The sequence below is a fragment of the Nematostella vectensis genome, chromosome 3, assembly GCF_932526225.1.
Source record: "Nematostella vectensis chromosome 3, jaNemVect1.1, whole genome shotgun sequence".
Taxonomy (NCBI): Eukaryota; Metazoa; Cnidaria; class Anthozoa; order Actiniaria; family Edwardsiidae; genus Nematostella; species Nematostella vectensis.
In genome coordinates this window covers 16,550,662-16,576,404 of record NC_064036.1, presented here as the reverse complement: position 1 = coordinate 16,576,404, position 25,743 = coordinate 16,550,662, and the positions used below count along the sequence as shown (strand labels likewise).

At 37.8% G+C, this 25,743-nt stretch overlaps 1 protein-coding gene and 1 long non-coding RNA gene across 3 annotated transcripts in view; one reads left to right on the top strand and one right to left on the bottom strand.

Annotated features, from left to right (window-relative positions):
- LOC5514225 (protein ELYS) overlaps positions 1-25,579 on the bottom strand; it is a 30,422-nt gene extending 4,843 nt beyond the window's left edge. For both annotated transcript variants that reach the window (XM_001634364.3, XM_032383761.2), the window contains exons 1-38: positions 24,920-25,579; positions 24,121-24,332; positions 23,610-23,681; positions 23,164-23,272; positions 22,530-22,584; positions 22,295-22,450; positions 21,960-22,068; positions 21,836-21,889; positions 21,052-21,190; positions 20,393-20,489; positions 20,140-20,233; positions 19,705-19,766; positions 19,159-19,287; positions 18,835-18,922; positions 18,309-18,398; positions 17,321-17,461; positions 9,045-9,094; positions 8,065-8,119; positions 7,929-7,953; positions 7,753-7,830; positions 7,573-7,678; positions 7,303-7,359; positions 6,711-6,767; positions 6,297-6,389; positions 5,873-5,963; positions 5,494-5,593; positions 4,319-4,346; positions 3,637-3,700; positions 3,319-3,368; positions 3,062-3,193; positions 2,276-2,423; positions 1,744-1,852; positions 1,552-1,632; positions 1,024-1,078; positions 862-920; positions 701-761; positions 225-293; positions 28-133 (exon numbers count right to left, since the gene is read on the bottom strand). In XM_001634364.3, the coding sequence (XP_001634414.2) occupies positions 28-133; positions 225-293; positions 701-761; positions 862-920; positions 1,024-1,078; positions 1,552-1,632; positions 1,744-1,852; positions 2,276-2,423; positions 3,062-3,193; positions 3,319-3,368; positions 3,637-3,700; positions 4,319-4,346; positions 5,494-5,593; positions 5,873-5,963; positions 6,297-6,389; positions 6,711-6,767; positions 7,303-7,359; positions 7,573-7,678; positions 7,753-7,830; positions 7,929-7,953; positions 8,065-8,119; positions 9,045-9,094; positions 17,321-17,461; positions 18,309-18,398; positions 18,835-18,922; positions 19,159-19,287; positions 19,705-19,766; positions 20,140-20,233; positions 20,393-20,489; positions 21,052-21,190; positions 21,836-21,889; positions 21,960-22,068; positions 22,295-22,450; positions 22,530-22,584; positions 23,164-23,272; positions 23,610-23,681; positions 24,121-24,332; positions 24,920-25,386 (3,748 nt within the window). In that variant the 5' untranslated portion in view covers positions 25,387-25,579. The remainder of the gene's footprint in view (positions 1-27; positions 134-224; positions 294-700; positions 762-861; positions 921-1,023; positions 1,079-1,551; positions 1,633-1,743; positions 1,853-2,275; positions 2,424-3,061; positions 3,194-3,318; positions 3,369-3,636; positions 3,701-4,318; positions 4,347-5,493; positions 5,594-5,872; positions 5,964-6,296; positions 6,390-6,710; positions 6,768-7,302; positions 7,360-7,572; positions 7,679-7,752; positions 7,831-7,928; positions 7,954-8,064; positions 8,120-9,044; positions 9,095-17,320; positions 17,462-18,308; positions 18,399-18,834; positions 18,923-19,158; positions 19,288-19,704; positions 19,767-20,139; positions 20,234-20,392; positions 20,490-21,051; positions 21,191-21,835; positions 21,890-21,959; positions 22,069-22,294; positions 22,451-22,529; positions 22,585-23,163; positions 23,273-23,609; positions 23,682-24,120; positions 24,333-24,919) is intronic.
- Positions 16,084-18,092, top strand: LOC116619219. The gene is made up of 2 exons (XR_007307256.1): positions 16,084-16,414; positions 17,393-18,092. It is a non-coding gene; the product is annotated as an uncharacterized LOC116619219 (long non-coding RNA).
- Positions 25,580-25,743: the final 164 nt, after the last annotated feature.

Here is a 25,743-nt window from a genome sequence, read left to right as displayed (position 1 = left end):
TATCAACTTAAAAATGTAATTACTTACCTGGGTCCGCTATGTTCTGCACAAGCTCTGCAGAGCTTCGCCTGGTCAAAGGAGGTGACGCAGAGGGGGAGGGGCGGGGAGAAGCGCGCCTTACCACGCGGGTTACCTAAACACAGTGTTAGAAGACCATGGTTAGATAACTCCCTATGGTTAGACCTAGTTTTTGGGCATTATGGTGGTATCTAAACGAGCAATACCTTTAGAATGGATTGTGGTGTGGCAACGGTGATGCGCTCAGTAATGGAGTCCGCTCTGGAGCTAGCGCGCTACGAACAAAAGTGTACAAATAAGCAACAACAACAAAATCACATTAAAAATCAGCAAATTTAGATTTTTTAACGACACATTATAAATGAGCACCAACATGCTTGAGGACAGCAGGTTTCTTTATAAACGCTCGGCCAAAAATAAGAAAGAAATAACGATCCTTAAATGGAAACGGCAAAATCTCAGAGCACTGAAGCTCTATGGTTTTACATTTTTTTTGTTAAAAGGGTTTTTAGCATTCCAAGTCACGTTTAGCACTGATAATGCACTGTCTGAGAGCTGGTTTCTTAATAATAATCATCACCAATGAAAGCGGGGGATCGTAGAAGAGCAACATACTATTCTAAGTTTGAAGAAAATTCTTGCTTTGAGTTTTGCAAAAAAACTTTTCATAACGTTTTCTCACCTTGTTTACTACTGGCGTCGACAACAGTCGAAGAGCATCTGCTCCGGAGTACATATGGCTTCTTATGTACAAAGAAAAAAATCAATACATGAGCATGATCATTACCAGCGTACAATATCTTCATACAAAGTCTGAACAACCAATAATAAATTTACTCTTACCTTTTTCTCTCGGTGAATAGAGGAGAGCCAAAAGGAACTTTATGTCCTTCCTCGTAAATCTGAGAAACAAGAAATAAATAAATCAATCATGAAGCTTAAATACTCATATCTTAAACATCGCCATAGCAAGCTTGACTGGAATCACTACCGTACATCACCTACCGTTTCTGGGGCATCAGACTTTTTTGTAGTGGCAAGAACCACCCTGTTTGAGTCACTAAGTAAAGAAATAAAAAACTGCTAATGAAACTAGACTTAGTTCACCACCCATAGAATGTCTACATTAATACTCATTAAAGCCGCATTGTTACCAGTTAACTTCCTGAGGTCCGATGGAAACCTCAACCGTTAAAAGACAATAGTCTTTAAGAACCCGCGCTATTTAACAGGTCATCCGCTCTAAATTATCAATCACATCCTCAAAGATACCTTCAAAAGACACACTGCTTTCCCAATTGTGAAATTTTTTCGCGTTTTCCGTTAAAATCATCGAAGATTGTTACGTAACCGACCGGAAGTAAACTGGTGACAATGCGGCTTTAACCATAAAATTTACGTTATTGATGACAACTTAATCCTATGACTTTCGCCACCTCCCGTAGGTTCAAACCCAGATCATTTCATTTGCGTCAAAATCTGGGAACAGCATTAAAACCAACAGTTTACACAAAAGCGCAACGGATCACTTACCTCAAAATACTCTTTAGCTTGGGTGTTATCGGTGTACAAGCAAATGGGGTCGGCTTCCTTGCTTGTGGGGTACCTGGACTCCTAAGTAAATAAAATTCAAATATGTTATGACATGTTTTTTTAAAGGCGTCTTTTGCATAAAGGACCAAATACTCCCAAAACGGAAAATGGAAAATGTTTTTCCTAACTAACCATGACTCAGCAACTTTCTCCATAACAGACGTAATGATGGTGGCGTGCGTCACTGGTCGGTTCTTATTGGTCACGTGAACAATGGTCGAGAGGGGTTTTGGACGAGCCACTAAAACAGAAAGCAATGTTAATGAAATAGGTACAACATGGCATACTTTTTAATTCTTAATACGTTTCTGTTTTTCAAAGGAGTTGAAGGTACTCCTATATTTACAGCCTCGCTAAGGAGTTGGTATAAATAGAAAAACTAATGACAAGTTGTAGAATAAATAGGTAGTCTGCGTAGGCGCTGTGGAATAAGGGCTAACGCTCAAAACGTCATTTGTTATCACAGAGTACATTTTAGCCACTCAAGGAGTCGAAGGCATTCCTACCTTGTCCACCTGTCAAAGAATTGTAGGGACTACAACATTCAGGCATTCAAATGTTGCCTGCCTGTAAAAAGGAGTTGTATGGACCTTGTCTACAAGTCTAAGGAGTTGTATGCATATCTAACTAGTCTTCCTGTCAAAAGAGATTTAAAAATTCTTACCTTGTCTGCTTGCCCCGATACGATGGCCTGGTTTGTCACCATGGAGTATTAGCTTGCGTTGTATGCTGGGTAAGCACTTCATGTAACCATCCACAATTGCATTGCGAACTTTGGCTCTTTCCTTTTGTGCTGTGTCAAGAGGTTCCCCCTGACAAAGAACGGTCAGAGAGAATGTACGTATGTACGTATGTACGTATGTACGTATGTACGTATGTACGTATGTACGTATGTACGTATGTACGTATGTACGTATGTACGTATGTACGTATGTACGTATGTACGTATGTACGTATGTACGTATGTACGTATGTACGTATGTATGTATGTATGTATGTATGTATGTATGTATGTATGTATGTATGTATGTATGTATGTATGTATGTATGTATGTATGTATGTATGTATGTATGTATGTATGTATGTATTAATACAATATCCATCAGACGAGGACAGCTTGGACAACCGGACTGCTCAACTTCGTAGGAGAAATTAAATTATTAAAACGTTCAACAACAAAACAACGTAGTTTTACATTAGTTTTCTGGGCTAATGACCGCGTCTTTGATATACTGTGAACATTTTTAAATACCTAAAAAGGTATTTATATCGTGGCAAGATGCTTATATTTTCGCTACTATTCAGTTGCATTGTTTCCTACTCTCGATATTCACTTGGATGTCTCCGTTTCTTCAGGTTCATACTGTCCTAGATTGTACCTCTTGTTTGAGTGATTCACTCTTGTTTGATTGTTTCATTTAGTCTGATACCTTTAAGGTAATGTCCTACCTCTAACTCTTGTTTGAGTGTTTCATTTAACCTGATCCCTTCAATGTAACGGCCACGTTGCAGAAAGTACATGACCAGCAGCTCACGCGAGGAAGAAAAACTACCATTCTTTAAGAAGCTCACAAAACACTCCTGCAAAAAACATCAGACACCATTCTACAAAATGAAGCCAAAAAATCCAAAAAAATGTATATTATTGCTTGTCACCGAGAATGGTCTCTTGGATATAAAAAAATTAAAACTCAAATTCTACCTACCTCTTCACGAGGGTTGAAAGGAAGCTGCATCAATGTCTCCAGGTTACCCGCTGTAACAACAACAACAATAACCTTATTGACAAACGGGTATGTATGTGTACATTTCTCTTCTGCATAACCATTTCTACCTAAATTGCTCTTTCAGCCGCCTTTATATCCAGTTCAATTGGCTAAATTGTGTAAGCTATTGCATTATTTTTAATTAATTTTGTTAAATGAAGTATAAAACCATGTTTTTAGATGTATTTCAACATTTCTTCTCTCCTACACAATTTGGCAAGAATATCACATAAGCATGTGTCGAGAGGAGGAACTCACTCTGTTGGCAGCCATGGAAGAAATGCAGGAGAAGCTCCACGTCTGCAGGATCTCGGTGTTCACGCTGTCAAAAACCCACAATTCAAAATTCAACACAACTAAAATGCATTGGCCTTAGTATGGTCATTGAAATTTTCATGCATTATCGCTCTTCAACTCATCGTTCTGTAAACTTATTCTACACAAAAATTCTACGCAATTTAGAATTTCTATACACAAAACTTCTACGCAATTTTCATCAGTAACCATAAAATGGTAGGTAATAGATTATGGCTTTTAGATTTTTTGTTATTTGAAATCATGTTGTAAGTGGTAATCCATTACCATATTTTACATTAATGCAGTGCCGTAGCAGGCCTGAAAATTTAGAGGGGGCACAATACACAAACATTACGAAAAAAATTTGGAGCACGGCCACGCCCCTACTGGTCATTTCATTACATTTTTTGAATATTTGGAGGAGCCACGAGTGGCCCACACCGTGCCACGGCTCTGTAATGAGCAAGCCTCACAAAGGTACTCTATTCGTACTGTATGTGCCAAGAATCTAAGGGCGCACCTAATAAGCTTGTACCTTTGCCACTGTGACTGACGATGAATCGTCTTAGTTAACTATACAATTGCAAACAAACTCCACTGGCATTCTTTTCTCTTATGCTAGAACGTGCAAAAACGTACATACCTGGAAATTAAAAGCATCCGCCACAAGCCTGTAAAACACAATATATGCTTATTGTAAAACACAATATATGCTTATTGTAAAACACAATATATGCTTATTGTAAAACACAATATATGCTTATTGTAAGACACGATATATGCTTATTGTTAGACACAATATATGCTTATTTTAAGAAACGATATATGCTTATTGTAAGACACGATATATGCTTATTGTAAGACGCAATATATGCTTATTGTAAGACACGATATATGCTTACAGTATTGTAAGACACGATATATGCTTATTGTAAGACACACATATATGCTTATTGTAAGACACACATATATGCTTATTGTAAGACAATATATGATTATTGTAAGACACAATATTTGCTTATTGTAAGACACAATATATGCTTATTGTAAGACACGATATATGCTTATTGTAAGACACACATATATGCTTATTGTGAGACATAATATATGCTTATTGTAAGACGCAATATATGCTTATTGTAAGACACGATATATGCTTACAGTATTGTAAGACACGATATATGCTTATTGTAAGACACGATATATGCTTATTGTAAGACACACATATATGCTTATTGTGAGACATAATATATGCTTATTGTAAGACGCAATATATGCTTATTGTAAGACACGATATATGCTTACAGTATTGTAAGACACGATATATGCTTATTGTAAGACACAATATATGCTTATTGTAAGACACGATATATGCTTACAGTATTGTAAGACACGATATATGCTTATTGTAAGACACACATATATGCTTATTGTAAGACAATATATGATTATTGTAAGACACAATATTTGCTTATTGTAAGACACAATATATGCTTATTGTAAGACACGATATATGCTTATTGTAAGACACACATATATGCTTATTGTAAGACATAATATATGCATTTTGTAACACACAATATATGCTTATTGTAAGACACGATATATGCTTATTGTAACACACATATGTATGCTTATTTTAAGACAGCGTCTCTTGGTAGATACCAAAACAAAAGGAATTTCGGTAAAGCACTTCACAGCATACTGCATCACTGCATGCAAAATACAACTGGACTTATATTTTGGATTTTGGTAACATGAGGGCTGTTTGCAAAGGGGTATACAATTCAAAGAAAAGACCAATACAGTAATACTGACCCATTTGCTATTCGCACAGTGAGATGCAAACGGCGATCTTCTTCTGTGTGCATGGTTGGTTGAACAGTCTTCATGAAATACAAAACTGTCTCAAGTTCACCTGAAGGAGAAAAGATAAGAAATACTAACAGGCCCAAAAGAATGTCATGTGTCATGTGCAAGAAAACAACGAGTCTAACCATTAGACAAATAACTTTAAAAAGTTTTCTTATAGCTCTCACTCAACAAAAACTGAAGCCAAGAGAGCAAAGTATATTTAGATCATATTTGGCCTATATAATAGTGCATGTAAAAATTATTGACCAGAAGGAGAAGAGGTTCAGACAATAGTAGATAAGGGATTCATTGACACAAGGGTAAAGAGTCAGAAGAATATTACCTTGGAGGAGCAGTGTCTTCATAATGTAACTATGCTGCCATGGACCAATCTCAGTACCACCAGCATGGAAGACAAGACAACTCACTGCTTGCTGGAGATAAAGAAATAAAACAGATTTGAGTTTAGGTATTTTTTTTTCAACTAATACAAGGGTGAAACAGGTATATTAAACAAATGAATGAATGAATGAATGAATGAATGAATATTTGCACCATGCAATCTAAATCTTGATACCATATTATCTTTAGTAATAATTTTGTTCAAACAAATTAAAACCTGCATGCAAACCAGGATGGTGTGCTTAGGTTGCATACTTCAAAGACTCTGATATCCAATTCTGATGGAATGTATGTACTTTCTTTTAGTATGAGTTTGGTAATAGTATACAGCGTATGCCAAGTTCAAGATAGTAAGGGTGACTTACCTGGAAGTGTTTGTGATCAAGATACCAGAATCCCTTCACCAACTGAGCAAGCCCATGTGGGATGCAAAAAGCTTTGGCAAACCCTTCTGCCACCTAAGGCCAACAGGTGGTGATAAACAATTATTAAGAAGACTATCCAAGGTTTCTATCAAACATGGCAGGGAAAAAGTTTTAAGAAAAGTAGCCTATTAGCATGTGAAAACCAAAGTATTCTGTTGTGCTCTGGTTCATTCATATGTGCACTCAAGCAATTCCTAAGCTTGTTGATTGGCTGGTAAAGTTCATGTAAATCAGATGGCATGTTTCTTGCATCATCTTTGGTATAAGCTGGTTTACGTCACAAAACTTTCAAAATTACCAGGCTATTGCATCGCACTATAATGGTATGTAGTATTTGTTTAGGTTTAATGATACCTGACGAATTTCAAGTTCTTTGTTAAAGCTGCACATATCCAGCAAGAGATAATATACCTGATTAATGTCAAGGACTAAACAAGAGGCTAGTGTAATGATGGAAGAGGATAGGGTAATGATGAAATATTTTGAATATTAAAGCACCAATTAAAGACAATAAGTTAGAAAGTTACCAGTGCAACTTTCCCTGTAAACCCTAAATAAACTTTATTGTAGTGTATTGTATTGAAAAAGAAATGGAAAGATTTGTCTAATATGCCAATTAAAGTAGAGTAAAAAAATATGTAGGCATCCTTGTCAATCTACTGCGATTTTTAATGTTGTGCAAACTGTAATTTTCAACTGTGGAACCACTTTCTGGCTTCTGTCATTCAAACTAAAGGTCTGCACCTTGTAAAGAGGTGTGATTAGAAACCATTTCAAGGATTTTTTATAATGGAAGCCAAAAGGCGATATATTTGTTGGAAATCGCAGTGAGAATTCACAGAATATTGAAAACAAAGGCAAACCCTAATTAAGGAATCCTTGTAAATTTAAACCTTTATACTACATGTGAGCTCTCTTTAAAACTTATGATCTCAGACAAGGATACAATAGCATGCTTGATACCAGATGATACACCTTGGAGAAGGTACAGACTGCACAAACCCTAACAGAGGAAAGATAAGGAAAATGTGAGTTGTGTCAATCATTGATTGATATTATCATTGTGGCAATAAAAATATAAATTTTCAGGTTCCGAGAGTTTGCCTTGGCTATGGCAGCTTTCTCTCTTCCCTCATCAAACAGGCTTCGCATGGGTTTGCCTTTTATCATTTCTGATGCAAACTGGGAGTTCAAGCTTTGCATGGAATCAGCTTACATGGAGACTTTCTGGTGGAAACTGGGAGATGCCATCAGGTGCTACCCACAGAGGAGCAAGCTCTGATATCAACTTGTCAATCATAAGACCTCCTAAGGCCACACCACTGTGAAGGGAGAAAAAAGTATATCACAAAACCAAGAAAAAATGATAAGCTGCAAAAAGCCACAGTAACAGTACCTTGTGTATGAATTTAGTTCAGCTCGGCGAGAAGTATAAAGCTTGCTCAGAGATGCACCAGGATAACCTTTAATCCCCCTACAAATGAACAGATGAGCAATCAAACAAACAAAGAGACAAATCAGAAAAAACAAAAACAATCAAGCAAACCAAAACACATTATTCACAATAACTACCTATGAGGTCCTGACATTTCATCACCTGCAAAAGTAGAAAATAAACATTCATAACCATATATAAATAACATCGATAGTAAAAAGCGTCATTTCAATGTTAAAATTTCAAGTCACTGCAAATCAGAAAAATACCCACCAGAGCTTTCAGGAAGTAGTCCAAATCTAATGAGACACAGGAGAACTTGAAGATACTGTAAAAAGAGAATCACAGTAAATGCTCACTAAGGCATATTTGATTTAGATAATTATAAAAATAAATATATGTGGAAGGTAATGAATTAGGGAATTATTTAATGCATGACTTTGAATAAATAACTCGGAATTGTTTTTTGTTAATTTAGTTACAGTTTAATGCTATAAATTAAGACAGTTTTGGCATATAAAATAGCTTAGAAAAGCTTAGAATCATCTACAATGCCTATTCTTTACTGTGTAAAACATTATTTAATTTGAATGACTGTACACATGCTGTGATTGGCTAATTGATAGTCATGACTATGCCCTATCACCTCAGAGGGACAGCAAACATTTTTCTCGAAAAAAATGTTCAAGCATATGTTCAAGAGTGGTGATGTAACTTCTGTATTCTGAAAAAAGTAAAGCTGCATGTACACTTTATTCTACACAATTTACTAAAAAGGCTATGCTAGTTATCATAGTTAGTAAAGAGAGATGGTTAGGAAACCTGGCAAACTTCAAAGGACATAAACAATCGTTAGTTTTAGACAGCCATGTACATTTTTTTAAGTACTGAGCGCCGCTAAAATTCTATAGTAAGTAGAGCTCTATCAAAAAACTCAGTGAGCTTTTACGGCAAGTATGGTAGTGTTTGTACGAGTCTGCATCAAAACTGAAGATTTTTCTAAAGATTGAAGTGCGGTATTGATAAAAATAACAATGATTCTATGCTACTCCATATAATCTATTGTACTGTACGCTCGACTTGTGCACTGTCATGACCAGATAACTCGGATATAAGAGAACAAAAACATGTCTCTTTGAAATTTGCAGTGCTTCCAAACCAGTCCCCTTACTAGCTATGTAGTAATGACTATGTAGTTGACCTCAGTCCTACATCACTTCTCCTTCCTATAGGGAATGTAGCCATGAGCTCACCTGTGACAAAATGCTGACAACACCAGTTTTTGCTTCCAGATCCTTGATCCCTGCAATACAACAATACTCTTGTCTAGTCTGTTGTTGTGTCTAGTCTTCTGCAGCTGAACCTTTGTATGATGATACAGTATATGTAGCATGCATATAGTATGATGATATAATGGTGGTAGTAAACAGTGATCAATTCTAAACTGGAAAAAAAACCTATTAAGTGGAAACATCTTAGGGTCCTGACCCCGTACGCAGTTCTGCTCAAGGTTAAACCAATCAGCTATCGAGCTATGATTTGGGGTTTGCACGGCGCAGATCTGCGCGGTTTGAGCCAATCAGACGTTATAGATCTCGGTGACATCAAGGAGGTGTTGACATACAATAACCAGACTACTCTGTATGGCATAAATATCTGGTTATTACATGTCAACAGGGGTAAAGCCTTTGTTAATTCTCAAACAAAAGGTAAAACAAAACCTCTGAAAGTCTGAACGAAAACACCTTCCTTTGACTAAATACAATAAGCTAAAAAGGAGCGACATTATTTTCACAGGTCCTCTTTTATTATTATAGTTTCTCAAATTGATACTTTTTGTGTTTGATATGTGTATTATTTTTAGCTTACTTGAAGGGTGCTAATTTGGCGGGATTGTTTTGGCGCGTTAAGAACAGTGTTCTCAAATACTGGAACTTCCTTCGTGTATCTCCTCCTTACAGTTAATCGATTAACTCCAATATAATGCCTTCCTTATTTTCGGAGTTTATGATATTTCTTTGAATACCTTGTATCCCAGAAGAGTCCTTGCGTTATTTTCCAATTTCAACTGGAAGCTTGGCAAGCCTTAATCGGCCACGGCAGACTTGTTACTTTGCTTTCGTTGTAAATGCGTATGCAACCATACAAATATCCATCTTTGGTCGCTTAATAGTAAACTCGGAATGATCAAGCCGGCTATAACGCGAGGCAACGCGAGTTGGAGTGCTTATCATTGCAAGTGGTCACAAGACACAAAGCGCAGTCCTGCGCTTGCATTAGCCAATAATGATACAATTATTCACTTCCTTTAGCGCAGGACTGCTCATGTATCAGCGAATCCCGTATTTAGCGTGATATCGGAACCCACGTGAACTGCTACCTAGCGCCTGGTTAATTAACCTGGTTAATCTACTCGGCTTAGTTTCGTATTTTAACTCAAACATATTGATTAAAAATAAACTTCTCACTACATCCAGAGTACTTTTCAATTATCTGTTAAGGACTCGCTTATTTTGAGAAATTTCGGGCTCGTTATGAAAGTAACGCGAAACGGCAAAACTTGAGCGCAGCCCTGCGCTCGCATTAGCCAATAATGATACAATTATTCACTTCCTGTTGCGCAGGACTGCTCATGTATCAGCGAATCCCGTATTTAGCGTGATATCGGAACCCATGTGAACTTCTACCTAGCGCAGAGCAGCTTATGCCCTTGTACCTGCCACTTGGTTAATCTACTCTGCTTAGTTTCGTATTTTCAATCAAACATGTTGTTTAAAAGTAAACATGTCTATAGTTATGAAAGTGATGCGAAACGGGAAAACTTGTGAGTTAATTACGAGTTTCGCGCACGACTGCACCGTTTTGTGCTTATCTTTCAATATATTTTGTACTCCACTGTTAGCAAAGCGGCTGTTATCTTATCAAATCAAAAATAACATTAGTATGATCAAGCTGGCTATAACGTATAGCAACGCGAGTTGGAGTGCTTATCATTGCAAGTGGTCACAAGACACAAAGCGCAGTCCTGCTCTTGCATTAGCCAATAATGATACAATTATTCACTTCCTTTAGCGCAGGACTGCTCATGTATCAGCGAATCCCGTATTTAGCGTAACATCGGAACATATTGATTAAAAATAAACGTGTCACTAACACTTTCCCATTTAAAAATGTACTTTCCCATTTAAATGTGTACTTTTGCGAGAGCGTTGTTTTCACGTCCTCAAAACGCGGGTCAACCAATCAGAGACCGTCACTTCAATAGCCTTAATTCAACGCGTCTGGAGAACGCCAGTCAGCCAATGAAATGATCTTGAAATTTGAGCCTTCGTGATTCCGCGTTCTTCGACGCGACTTGACCAATCACACGGAATCATTCTTATCCCGCAAAAAGGTAAATACAAATAGCCTTCTGTCAACAGATGCAGATTGCCGGTGATAACGATAATTAACGCGGACTAGGGGTCAGAAGAGATCAAATGGAGAAGATGACTTTAGAAAATAAAAGGAGTAGCCTTACATCTTCAAAACTACGTATAGTACTCGAACTTTAACAAGTCATTAAACAAGCTATTTCTAAAACCAACACCAAGGACACTCGAATTGGCTTACCCTAGTAATGACCTTTTTCTTCTTTGCACAGCTCTCCCAGAATCTCTTTTCGCTATACCAAATATGTCATGTCTTCCTGTGAACAATTCACCAAGTGGATATTTTTAGTGTTCCCAGGTCGGACTAATCATACTTGATCTCAATGAACCAAAGACTTGTGATGGCGCGAAACGAAATTGGCGCCCTTTTAGTCCTGTGGCTTGGCTCGATCACGGCTGTATCCAGCCCAAATTTGTCTGCATCCAAATCAAATATTGTTCTTTTTGCCGTCGGTTTCATCCAAGAATGACCCATTCGTATTGTTCTCATTATAAAAAGATGCAGGAGAGAAATCTTCTAGCTCACGCTGCACATGATGCCGTGTAACACGAGATCTCAGGGTATGGAATGAATTGATAAACAATTTACTGTTTCAACAGATTCGGATTATACAGCAAATCAAAGTGCGTTTTCGAACGCAGAACGTGCAATCTGTAATATAGGTGAACTCGAAAAATACCATCGTGTTTCGAAGCAATCACATACGGAAAACCCCTTTAATAAAGCAAACCTCTAACTACTGAAACATCTCACCGAAACGTGAAAGAGGAAGATAGTATACAACATCATCATTTATTGCAAGGAGAACGAATAAAAGCCAATCACATTCCCAATCAGTGCGTTTGCAGACGCAACGAGTGTCTAGGATCGATTTACAAAGATACATAGGCATGGAAAGCCGGTAAAAATTTTAGTGTACTATGTATCTAAAGTGACTAGCCTTTAAACAATATATCGGCGTTTTCTTACTTTGTAAGTCAAGCACGCAAAATGTTTTGTTCATTTCACAGAGATCGGACATAGCCATGCGTTATACTTCTCGATAGACACTCAAGAGTAGGCTTTGAAAACAAACCGGAAACTGTGCGTTTTAAAGACGCAGGCTAGTCAATAGTGTGAAAGAATCTAATTTTCGGTACGAGAAACACATTATGACGTTTGTAATTGGTTGTTAGAAGACGAGGTTGATACAACTTTCTTATTCAAACATCAAAAGCAAGCTGTTATAAGTTGATTTACGTCTAGTTATGTGCTTTAGGAAAGCACCCGACTCCGGGACAGATGGAGCACCAAAGGTTGAGCTCTCTGTTGGTGGTCATATGATATGATTAAAAAACTGCCATCTTGTAAGCTAGGAGATAAGGCCCGAACAAACCGGAAAGTGTGCGTTTTAAAGACGCAGGCTAGTCAATAGTGTAGAAGAATCTAATTTTCGGTACAAGAAACACATGGCGCTTGTAATTGCTTGTAAGAACATGATATAATTTTTCTTGTTCAAACATCAAAGCAAGCTGTTATTAGTTGATTTATAGTTGATTTACGTCTTTAAAGCTAGTTATGTGCTTTTGGTTTGCTTAATTTTGGGTATAAGTTCATAATATTTCCTACATTCATGTCACCTTCCTGGGTTTACATTCAAAGTAGTGGACTACAATTTATTTCATTGAGCATTTTTGTCTATAGTTTGGTGAGCTTGAGTATAAGCAGGGTATAAGGGCCCATCCGCACTTGTACAAAACTTGTTTATTTAGACACAAATTCTGTCATCAACTGTAAGAAACAAGTGCGGATGCGTTTGTTCGGCTGAGACAAAATTTGTTCGGCCAGGCCAAACTACAAAGACGCCGCTGGGGAGGTTTGGAGCCCTACAAAACTAGGCCAAACGTCAAAATCATGTCGAACATGACAGCTTTGTCAATTATCACCCTACTTGATAACCCAACGTGATCGAATTGCGCGGGAAAGTTCATCTTCGCAGAGTGAATCGAGGTCACAACATGGCGTACTTTCCTCGGGACTATTATTTCAACTATTATGGCCACTCCAGCGTTCTCATATCCGCCACCGTGCGCTAATCGATAGAGAGCTACAGCTAATATTTTCTCGGGAGGAATACAGTTCCTGAATCTCGTGTTTTGCCGGCGTATATATGGCGTAATTGTTGCCAACAGCAAGTCAAACGATACGCGTTTCATTCTCATCTGGCGATAAAAAAAATTCTCGGGAATTATTCTTTGGCGGTAATGAATTTCAAACCATGACTGCAATGGCCGAGGCAAAACCCAGTATGGTCGAAATAAACGTTGTCTTCGCCGATTTATGCGTTGTAAAATGACGTTCTGGTGAATTACGTTAAATTGCCAATAGCAAAGAAGAAGTAGAAGTTGTTGCTGATGTCGATAATATGAATAAATTGCCAGAAACGACACGAGTAGAGCGATGTAATTCATTGGAAGCATGGCGAATTGTAAAGGTAAACAAACCACACGTGCAATTTAATTCGCGCCAGAAATACGAGAATGCATTTTGATTGACGTCGGCGGTTTGTAATTAATTTGTTTGGCCCGATAAGTGCGGATGTACTTTAGCTAATAACTTTTGGCCGAGACAAAATTTGTTATCATTTTTGTTCGGGCCAGACAAACTTTGTTCGACAAGTGCGGATAGGCCCTAAATAACAATGTCAAGTAATTTATCCCTTAGGATAAAACCAATCGCATGTCTATTAGTGCGTTCGAAAATGCAACGGTCTAGATATTCATGCAAGCACGAGATCAAGAGACAGATATAGGCATGGAAAGCCAGTGAAAATATTATATCCTCGCAAACTTTAAACACCGCCAGATTACTATTTTCCAAAAGTAGTTGTTTATCCGAGAACTAGACATTTTGTTGCCAATAAACAGTGAACAATACGCTCTGAGAATAAAGCCGATGTTCTGGGATGTTGGCGCGTTCTAGAGACCCCTTTTAGGGGTAGCGATGAGTAAGTTCGAGATTTGCCGAGGCGCCGAGACCGCGTTTTAGAATCCGAGCCCGAGACTTTAAGTCAAATTTCGGAATCCGTGTCCGAGCTTTTACTAGCTTGTGTTCGGACATCAGATAACTTGCTCGAGGTATGTCATAAACATTAGTTGAAAAAGAATAGCTAGAGCGGAAAGGCTTAAGACTCGAGACTCGAAAAAGAGGGAAACCCTTAGCAGTAACAACATAAAACAGATCGCGTTTAACAGAGACTCCGAGAACGTGGTACAAAAAGAGGCTCCAAGATCCTAAAATGTCGTGGGGAAAAACGAGACTTCGAGACTTCCGTAAAAACGCCGAGATTCCGAGACTTTGCGAAAATTTTTTAAGGTACCCATCGTTACCCCTTACGTATATTACAGATTGCACGTTCTTTTTGCAATTGGTTCCCTCCAAGAATGACCCATTCGTATTGTTCTCATTATAAAAAGATCTTCTAGCTCACGCTGCACATGATGCCGTGTAACACAAGATCTCAGGGTATGGAATGAATTGATAAACAATTTGCTGTTGTTGCAATTAAATATTGACAGATTCTGATTATGCAGCAAATCAAAACGTAGCAAGTGCGTTTTCGAACGCAGAAACGTACAATCTGTAATATAGGTGAACTCGAAAAATACCATCATGTTTCGAAGCAACCACAACTTGAGTAAATAGCCGCGGGTATATGTGCTGGGGCTCCCACGTGCTAACTTTGTCAAGTTGAAAAAATGTAACACCAAGCTGTAATATCCGACTGTCCCTATGCATGAATCTACGATACTGTAGGATGATAATAGGCTAAATTCTTTTAAACAGATTATCTGTTCAAATCTTTTGATTTTTCTCTAGAATTATATTGATGCGCTCTTTTGCTCGACTGGTGCTTGGAATGCTTGTGTGCAAAGAGCAAAGCTCCCTAGCTCGGGCCTTATCTCCTAGCTTACAAGATAGCAGTTTGTTAATCATATCATATGACCACCAACAGAGAGCTCAACCTTTGGTGCTCCATCTGTCCCGGAGTCGGGTGCTTTCCCAAAGCACATAACTAGACGTAAATCAACTTATAACAGCTTGCTTTTGATGTTTGAATAAGAAAGTTTTATCAACCTCGTCTTCTAACAACCAATTACAAACGCCATAATGTGTTTCTCGTACCGAAAATTAGATTCTTTCACACTATTGACTAGCCTGCGTCTTTAAAACGCACAGTTTCCGGTTTGTTTTCAAAGCCTACTCTTGAGTGTCTATTGAGAAGAAAATATAACGCATGGCTATGTCCAATCTCTGTGAAATGAAGAAAACATTTTGCTTGCTTGACTTACAAAGTAAGAAAACGCCGATATATTGTTTAAAGGCTAGTCACTTTAGATACATAGTACACTAAAATTTTTACCGGCTTTCCATGCCTATGTATCTTTGTAAATCGATCCTAGACACTCGTTGCGTCTGCAAACGCACTGATTGGGAATGTGATTGGCTTTTATTCGTTCTCCTTGTAATAAATGATGATGTTGTATACTATCTTCCTCTTTCACGTTTCGGTGAGATGTTTCAGTAGTTAGAGGTTTGCTTTATTAAAGGGGTTTTTCGTATGTGATTGCTTCGAAACACGGTGGTATTTTTCGAGTTCACCTATATTACAGATTGCACGTTCTGCGTTCGAAAACGCACTTTGATTTGCTGTATAATCCGAATCTGTTGAAACAGTAAATTGTTTATCAATTCATTCCATACCCTGAGATCTCGTGTTACACGGCATCATGTGCAGCGTGAGCTAGAAGATTTCTCTCCTGCATCTTTTTATAATGAGAACAATACCTGAGATCTCGTGTTACACGGCATCATGTGCAGCGTGAGCTAGAAGATTTCTCTCCTGCATCTTTTTATAATGAGAACAATACGAATGGGTCATTCTTGGATGAAACCGATGGCAAAAAGAACAATATTTGATTTGGATGGCAGACAAATTTGGGCTGGATACAGCCGTGTTCGAGCCAACGGGACTAAAAGGGCGCCAATTTCGTTTCGCGCCATCACAAGTCTTTGGTTCATTGAGATCAAGTATGATTAGTCCGACCTGGGAACACTAAAAATACCCACTTGGTGAATTGTTCACAGAAAGACATGACATATTTGGTATAGCGAAAAGAGATTCTGGGAGAGCTGTGCAAAGAAGAAAAAGGTCATATTTCACGTGGGTTCCGATAATACGCTAAATACGGGATTCGCTGATACATGAGCAGTCCTGCGCAACAGGAAGTGAATAATTGTATCATTATTGGCTAATGCGAGCGCAGGGCTGCGCTCAAGTTTTGCCGTTTCGCGTTACTTTCATAACGAGCCCGAAATTTCTCAAAATAAGCGAGTCCTTAACAGATAATTGAAAAGTACTCTGGATGTAGTGAGAAGTTTATTTTTAATCAATATGTTTGAGTTAAAATACGAAACTAAGCCGAGTAGATTAACCAGGTTAATTAACCAGGCGCTAGGTAGCAGTTCACATGGGTTCCGATATCACGCTAAATACGGGATTCGCTGATACATGAGCAGTCCTGCGCAACAGGAAGTGAATAATTGTATCATTATTGGCTAATGCGAGCGCAGGGCTGCGCTCAAGTTTTGCCGTTTCGCGTTACTTTCATAACGAGCCCGAAATTTTTCAAAATAAGCGAGTACTTAACAGATAATTGAGAAGTACTCTGGATATAGTGACACGTTTATTTTTAATCAATATGTTCCGATGTTACGCTAAATACGGGATTCGCTGATACATGAGCAGTCCTGCGCTAAAGGAAGTGAATAATTGTATCATTATTGGCTAATGCAAGAGCAGGACTGCGCTTTGTGTCTTGTGACCACTTGCAATGATAAGCCGTGCAAACCCCAAATCATAGCTCGATAGCTGATTGGTTTAACCTTGAGCAGAACTGCGTACGGGGTCAGGACCCTAAGATGTTTCCACTTAATAGGTTTTTTTTCCAGTTTAGAATTGATCACTGTTAGTAATGATTGTAATGATTCTGTTTGTGATAATTATGTTATTGTTGTTGGTGATAAGATAAGCAAGGATTGTCATGGTTATGTATACCTTGTTGGGTGGAAGGTGCTGTCTGGTCTAATAATGCCTGGAAAATCACTGTCAGGTTCTTTAACTTAACAGCCATGTGCTCCAACATCCCAAGCATTTGCTCATCTGGTGTTCCTCCACCACCATCAAACAATGGAACACCTGTGCAGAAACAAAGTAGCCACAACATCTAAACTTAGGAACTTCTCTGGAGCTACATGCAGCTACAACATCTAAACTCAGGAACACCTGGGGAGCTACAAGCAGCGTCAACATCTAAACTCAGGAACACCTGGACAGCTACAAGCAGCGTCAACATCTAAACTCAGGAACACCTGGACAGCTACATGCAGCTACAACATCTAAACTCAGGAACACCTGGGGAGCTACATGCAGCTACAACATCTAAACTCAGGAACACCTGGGGAGCTACATGCAGCTTCAACATCTAAACTCAGGAACACCTGGGGAGCTACAGGCAGCTACAATATCTAAACTCAGAAAAACCTGGGGAGCTATACAGTACAAGCAGCTTACAATATCTAAACTCAGGAACAACTGTGGAGCTACAAGCATCTACAAAATCTAAACTCAGGAACACCTGGGGAGCTACAAGCAGCTACAATATCTAAACTCAGGAACACCTGTGGAGCTATACAGTACAAGCAGCTTACAATATCTAAACTCAGGAACACCTGGGGAGCTACAAGCATCTACAATGAAAAACAATGTCATCACACTATATATGTTACAGTACATTTACAATAAAATGTTTTTGTAGTGCCCAATGACAGAAAGATTGACTATTTCAAATGGGGGAAGGGTAGATTTAAAGGAAGCTTTTAGAAAAACATGGCCATGAATACCCAAACTGCATCATTCTCACACATTTCAATTGATAATGGATATTGTTTTCTGATTTTGGCTAGACTTCAATTCCTGTTAGTGCAGTATTATTGTAGATAATTCTTCTAGAATTCTTGTAAGGTGCTTGCTTGTGAAGACTTACATAGGAGATCTAATTGTTCTTTACTGCTGACCACATTGCTCCATGCCCAATCAAGAACCAATCGCAAGCTCATACCAGATACAGTGACATCTGGAAAGGTCACACGAATCACAAGTTGACTCAATAACAATGATGACATAGCAAAATCCTTTAGCAACAATGGTTAATACAAATACAAATAAATAATTTCAAAAATACAGTAAGTGCTGGGTTATATACAACAGAGTAAAAAAATAGCTGCCTACCATACACCTACTGTATTACAATAAACATTGTCAGTGCAAACGGCAAATGGCCATTGTCAAATGGCAGTTCTTCTATCAGAAAATACTATGAAACTTGTCAAATTTCTACTGACTGTAGGAACATGTGGATAATTTCTGCGATTATACTACTTATCATCTTTATTCTTACAAATAATTATACCAATAAGGAGTGGTTGGTCTTATAACAGCCAATTGCCATTTTCCATTTGCACTAACAATATTAATTGAAATAGGTGTGTATAACGATAATACAAACTTACTTTCTGCACCCAGCTTGTGAATGAAAGATGTCACAAAGGTCACCAAATTGTGTTCCAAAGCTACAGATAATAATGCCTCATGGTGGAACTGAAAACACCAAAAGGAAAATAATACAGTCAGCTCTTGGTTAAGCCCAACTGATAAAAACCATCAATTGAATGAGGTCATTCTGATGTGGGAAATACTTTAAGACCTGTCAAACTGCCAAATCAGGATATTAAAGGATATCAAGTAAGCCTTTACAACTTTTGACTTTCTCTTGGCAACATTTCAGTGTGCGAAGCTAAAATATTTACATAAGTAGCCCAATAGAATCTACATACCGATTTTTCTTGAGGTTTGGAGAGGTCAAAGTTTCTTGGTAGCAAACCTGCCATCCAACACATGTTGAAATAATCATGTGCATCAGGAAGCTGTCCAAGAGAGGACTGTCTGGTGAGATCTGTGAGAATCTAAAATTTACAGTGTTAGCCAATATTCTATCAGGTATCTTAAAAACAGCTCATGATAGTCGGGAGCAACAAAAATCAATCTATATGTAAATTGATTGAACTTTCTAACAAATGAAATAAATCTTTGTTAATGTCAAGTTTGTGCTTACACTACACTTTTACCATTTAAACTAACACTAGGAAAAAAATATTATATTAAACATAGTTGCCAAAATAGCACATGACCAGGATTTCCTAAAAAGGGTGTACAACCAAAGAAATAATTCTAAAATGTGGTCATTGTTCAACAGACTGCATCTTTGCAGCCAAAGGTGGCAGTTTGGGTGAGTGTGCATACCTCCTATGCCCAGCCCTTGCTATATCGTGATACATGAAGCTATGTAGTGCAAAAAAGAGCTCACAAAATTGATTTATTACCTGCCGTTGTATTCCTAAGAATGTTGACCTGACTATTCCTGTTTCCATCAATGTGCATGTGTCTGAGTTGAATAAAAAAAAAACATGAGACCCACCATTGTCATTGTCTCCATTCAATGTTGGTATTCATGAAATGGTATGATGAAACAATAATTGGACAATTATTTTCTATTTCTGTGTACAATTTTATATTGTTTCAGCAATGATGCAATTCCTCCTTGATTTCATTATTCATCATTCATCCTGATGAATGCATTAATAAAACATCATAAATTAATTGTATTCAGTGTTAGGAAATAACTATTCATATACCCTAAGCATTTAATGATCACTGCACACGACTATCAACACTATGAAACAATATTTGATTGATAGTGGGCCAATGAAAGAATGAATGGACAGATGGATAAATTAAAAGGGAACTGATCAAGTTACCAAATCTGAGAGCAGCTGGCCAGAAGTGCTGCTCCTGAGCAGGATCTGATCCACTAGAAAACCTTGAAAGAGTTCCTTCAATAACATTGACATCCTAAAAAAGAGGGCAATATTAGAGTCATTTGATGCAGTTAATGTGCAAATTCACATGTTGATATAGAACTTGATTTTTTACTCCATTGGTAAATCAAGGCCTAAATATTAAGCCTTGCTATCATTTTAAAAATCCTTGTGCAAGGTCATGATTTCTTACCACTATGCTATCAGGACTGGCAATGTTTAGGATTTCTGCCAGAGAGAAGAATGCAAAAAATGAACATGTTGGGTCCTTGCTTCCGAACATGGCATCTCTGAAACAATAAATGATAAGGATATACCTAAGAATAATAGGTATCACAAACCATCTACAAGGTTTACCCAGAAGACATAAAAGTACAGTCCATGCTATACCCTCTAAGAGCTTTAATAATTTTTTTTCTTTAGATACTTAGAAACACAGCCTCACAGCCATAAGCAGAAAATTCTTGTACCCAAACTCCTGAATCTTCAGATTCTTGAATCTGCTTTACCTCAGAGAATAAATACATTTTATTGCCCTGATGTGCAGGCAGTACGGCAACTCATGGATCTGTGCAGTTTCCCATTGTTTGATGGCCAAAATTTCTTGTGGTGCAATCATAATAGGTCAATAAAATATTAATTACAGCATTTTGAAAGTGTTTTTCATTGCACTGTGTTGCATTGTTCCCGAGCAGGCAACTAACTAGCCTATTGGAGCACTCTAGCTTTGTAGCTGTATAATAATGTGAAATACAGTATGTACAGTAGATGCTTTGTGCAAAACTCTTGAATCTCCTTTTGATCAGGGAGTAATGGAGAATATGTAACAATTTAAGAATATGTTAAGCTTACCTTATGGATGGTAACATCTGGGAGTGGTACCATCGGTTGATGTCGAAAATTCCAAGATGACAAGTGGGTTGGCCTAATTGGTCATGTGATGGGGACTCCCAAACACAAAGCATAAGCGTCAAATCTCTTCCCTTGCATACTGAAAACCAATTTTAATGTTTAATAGTAACGCAAAGGCTTAGAGTCTTATGTGTGAGGCAGATACACCTATATACAGTATAAAAAAATAACTGAATTAGGGGTGGTGAATAGGTTCGCGGATCGGCGGATTCGGCCCCGAAATGTTCACGGATTATGGATTTAGATGATTATTTCAGCGGATTGGCGGATTTTGGAAATACGGCGGATCACGGATCTGTTGACAATTTGGGCACGGATTTCACATTTTCACTGCTTTGACGGTCGAATTTTGGATTTTAAATGAATTTCAATCAATGCCCATTGTTTATCTGTCAAACCATGCGGATCTAGAAATATCTGCGGATCCACGGATTTGCCCCGAAAATGTTGCGGATCAACGGATTTATATACCCCTATTCACCCCCCCCCCCAATTAGTGAACCATGTAAAATACCAGAAGTACAACATTGGAGTAGTAAAGAGCTACTAATGATAAAATATTTCATGTGTGCATTAGCCCTTATTAAGAGAGGATAGAGGAAAAATTAGCTATCAAAAGACAAAATTCATGCAAGTTTTTGTTTAAGGGCCACTTTCAGGGTGAGCCACTCTCAGAGGCCCTGGATTATAACACAGAGATAAGAATGGCATCAAATTTATTCACCTTCTTCATCTCTGCTTTCTTCAGTTTTAGACAAATCAACAGAATTTTCTTTGCCTGCAATAACAACAATTCATTGCGTTATTTAAGATTTGTCATTCATTTAAAAGGTGCATGGTATACTTACAAAGTGTATAGCAGCATATAATTCTACTGCCGACTGATGTTGCATCAGCAAGGTGGTGGGCATCTGCAGTAAGCTGGTGCTCAAATCTACGGCCACACCCTCCAAGGTCCTATAAATTTGTTTACAAACTTGTTATACTTAAGGAAAAAACAATAATAAATAGTCAAATTGAGATAATGCAAACTTTTATTAAACAATTGATCAGAGAATATCATTTATATTGTTAAACACAATGGTATAAGTTGAATTTCTCTCAAGTGGTTGGTTCACTGGGTTGAACTATTTATACTGGATGCCTTCTCCGCTTATTTATCTTCAATGTTGTTACAACTTACCCTAAAAACAGTACCAAAACCTTTCAGAAAATGTTTGGAATTAAAGATCATCTGGTAAAGTGTCAGAGTCGCTGGCATCTCAGACTGGTCCTCCATACTCATAGGCCCACGGGCAACCCATAGGTATGTGCAGTTACGAGGGTCATTTTCTGGTTCCTGCAATAATTGGTTAACGTTAGAGCAAAACAAGCAAGCAAAAAATCATTCTTTGTAAAACAATAAGCATAGTACAGACCTGGTAGGCAAAGTGAGCTACAGCAGACATGTACTGGTCAACTTGGCTGCTATATCTGCATAAGATAAGAATTTTTCCTGAATTTTTTCTAAATGATTAATAACACCATATATAAGACACTTCAGTGGCCACCTTGGCAATTAGCTAATGTATTTGCCAGCAAGCATTGTAATGAAATACTCCAGTGCACATAAGAACATAACAGAATCCTCCTACTCATGAAGTTTTTGTCATTATAAATTGTTATTTTTCATACTACTTTAGTCTAACATTCTACAAACTCAATCTTGGCTATAAAAGCATGACCTCTTTTCGATAAAAATTGAACTGAGCTAACAGCTATTCTCTCTGGATCCTATGGGATACCTTGGCCTGTTGTGTTCATGAGGATTGAAATGGAAAACCAAAACAGAGTTTCAAAATACACCAATATTTCATACTTTTATTCAGTCCTACATCAAGTCGCCCTAAAGGTTTGATTAAAATTTTGAAACATTGGCATTTTTTGTGACACTGTTTTGGTTTTCCATTTTAGAAATCACAATATAACTTGGTATGTGTAAACTTTCTAGTTGACTGGAGAAAATGGTAGAACAGTTCACAGTGAACCAAAGTATAAGACTCACAAACTTACACAAGAGACATGGTCTCAAGATCCCAAATATGAAAGCAACCAAAGTTATAGCCAACCACCAGGCATGTAGCTTCCTTGATGTACTTGATAACGGTGACAAATGTGCTGGCTAGATTGTTACATTGATCATTAGGAGAGAAAATAATTAAACAAGAACAGAAAGAGTAATAAACAGGGCTCTAAGCTTGACACGTTTTCTATGCTTGAAAATATGATTTGAACAGTATACCCATAAGTTTATTGATATTTTTAGGGTAATTTAGGCACAATTGTTCATTTTTATCTTGCCACAGTAAGCAGTTGAATTATAGTTATTTGTTGCATTTAAAAAATCTATTTGCAAATGCAACTTTGTTTAGTTGCTAACTCTGAGACTTGTTAAGGGAGAGTGATTTCTAAGAATTTGCAAGGAAACAAATGTTTTGGAAATAAGTTGAAAGCCTTACCTGATGGGAAAACTTTAACAACACTGGAGTCCTCACTTATGTATGAAAACTTGCCCGATTTATGGAACAAACCTAAAAGGCCAATATTAACAATCAACAAGAAATTATACACTCACAAGGGGTTGTTATCATAATTATGATTTTATAAATTCAGATGCTTTGGACACATACAAGCATCCTTTTGCATAGCTTGTTTTATTTTCATATCCACATTGTTCACATCTTCCTGCTATGGTCTTTAAATCTTTGTTATTATTTTTTTGAAACAGTTCATATGGAAAAGATAGAATCACAGTCATAATCAGTAATCATCATATCTTGTGAAACTGCTTATGACTGAAATTTATATGTTACTTGCAAATTGCTCCTACTTCTAAAGTTTGTGTCAATCAAAACATTTGTGGATGCTATGGCTAATTTTCTTAAACATTTGTTTTGGTGGCCATTGTAGCATACATCAAACTAAAAAAGCTTGTGTTTCATACATTATGAGGGACAAACCAACACAAACCTCCAAGTTCAATAGCCAAGTGTGTTCCATTATTTCTTGCTCTGTCCCTAGCACCTGCTAGATGCACAGTGTTAGGTCCAAGGTACTCAAGCATGCTTGGATTCTCCTCATCAAATATTTCCACAGGATCATCTGAACGAAGGTCAACTAGATAGGTGTGTCCATGTTCTGTGCCAATGGCGAGGATTCCAAACAGTAGCTTCAAATCAGAACTAAAGCAAAGCAAGGGCAAATAAGAGACTGGCTATTTAGCTATTCATACTGCTACTGCGGTCAACTCTATGCTAATAGACTGCTAAACTTTTTGACATTATTGTAGCTATTGCTTCTTATACTTTTAGAATTCAAAGATTCTTGTAGGCATGAACCTTGTCAATTCTATCTCTGTGAAATTTGCCAGCTTGTGCAACCATTCTTGTCTTTCCCGATAATGGAGGGTGTACACTCATTAATTTTTCCTTAATAACATTAATGTGACTAGTCTTGTAAGCATTGGGATGTATATAGAAGTTAGGCTATAGTAAAATGGCATTTTTCATATTTCCAAATTCTTCCCACACTGTCATTAGCATCAATTATTGTTTTAGGGATACCTCTTACAGCAAGCGTCATATTCTCATGCTGCTATATTGTATGTCATCAACAGTGATAGGGGTAGCCTAAAAGAATCTCAAGAGTCCTATAGGTTGACTCTTTTAATAACCTACTGTATGATTTTTTTCTCACCCCCCCCCCCCCCCACCCTCTCCCCTTGAACAAAATTTTAAGCCATCTACCTGGTCATTAGTCCATTAGTTACCTTAAAAGTGTTGGTTGAGCATCTGCACCGCCATCAGGTCTGACACATTCCACAGCTGTCACTGCATAGGGTATCTCTATGGCCCTCACCACGCGTGACACCCATGGGTTAAAAACACAAACCATACCGGGACTGCCACTCCTCCCTGACAAGTCTTTCAACCCTACTGCTAGCCTTATACCATCCTCTAAATGGCATTCAGTGACAGAGCTTATAACCATATCTTCATTATTATGTCCTGAATGTGAACCAAATCTACAGGCCGCTTTTCTAGAGCCATCACGAGTGCTTATAACCTCAAGAGATGATCCTCTGGCGAGCCATGCAAACCTCCCTGAAGCGAATACCGTGCCAGAGATCAGGCTGGAGGAGTCGTCTGCGACATCAGGTCTTTCCAGGTTTTCGATGGTTGCACTGGAGTATGGCATGAGAGGTGATGACTCGTTCGGTGAGAAAAAACGCTTCATTTTGACGCTAAAACCTCCGACGTTTTGAAATTTTTTTTATACTTGAGGTGAAAAATCTTGGTACTTCTATTCTTTTCAAGTTTCCCTCCCTAGAATGGGTTCTGATAGGTGATTTGTGTTGATTTTAGGCTGATCTTTTTGGGACATGAAGTCTACATGCTTTCAAATGTTTGCGCATGACAAGAGTGTATTGGTAAAGAGAGTGGCGGGAACTGTTTGCGGTTTACGGGCTCAAGTTTTCAAAGCAAACCAAACACAGCGCGAGACGGGGCGTAAATTTCAAAATTGAATTGACAATAGAAAACATAATAGAGAACAACTTTGTAGCGTTAAAATGCATTTGAAAACGATCATTAA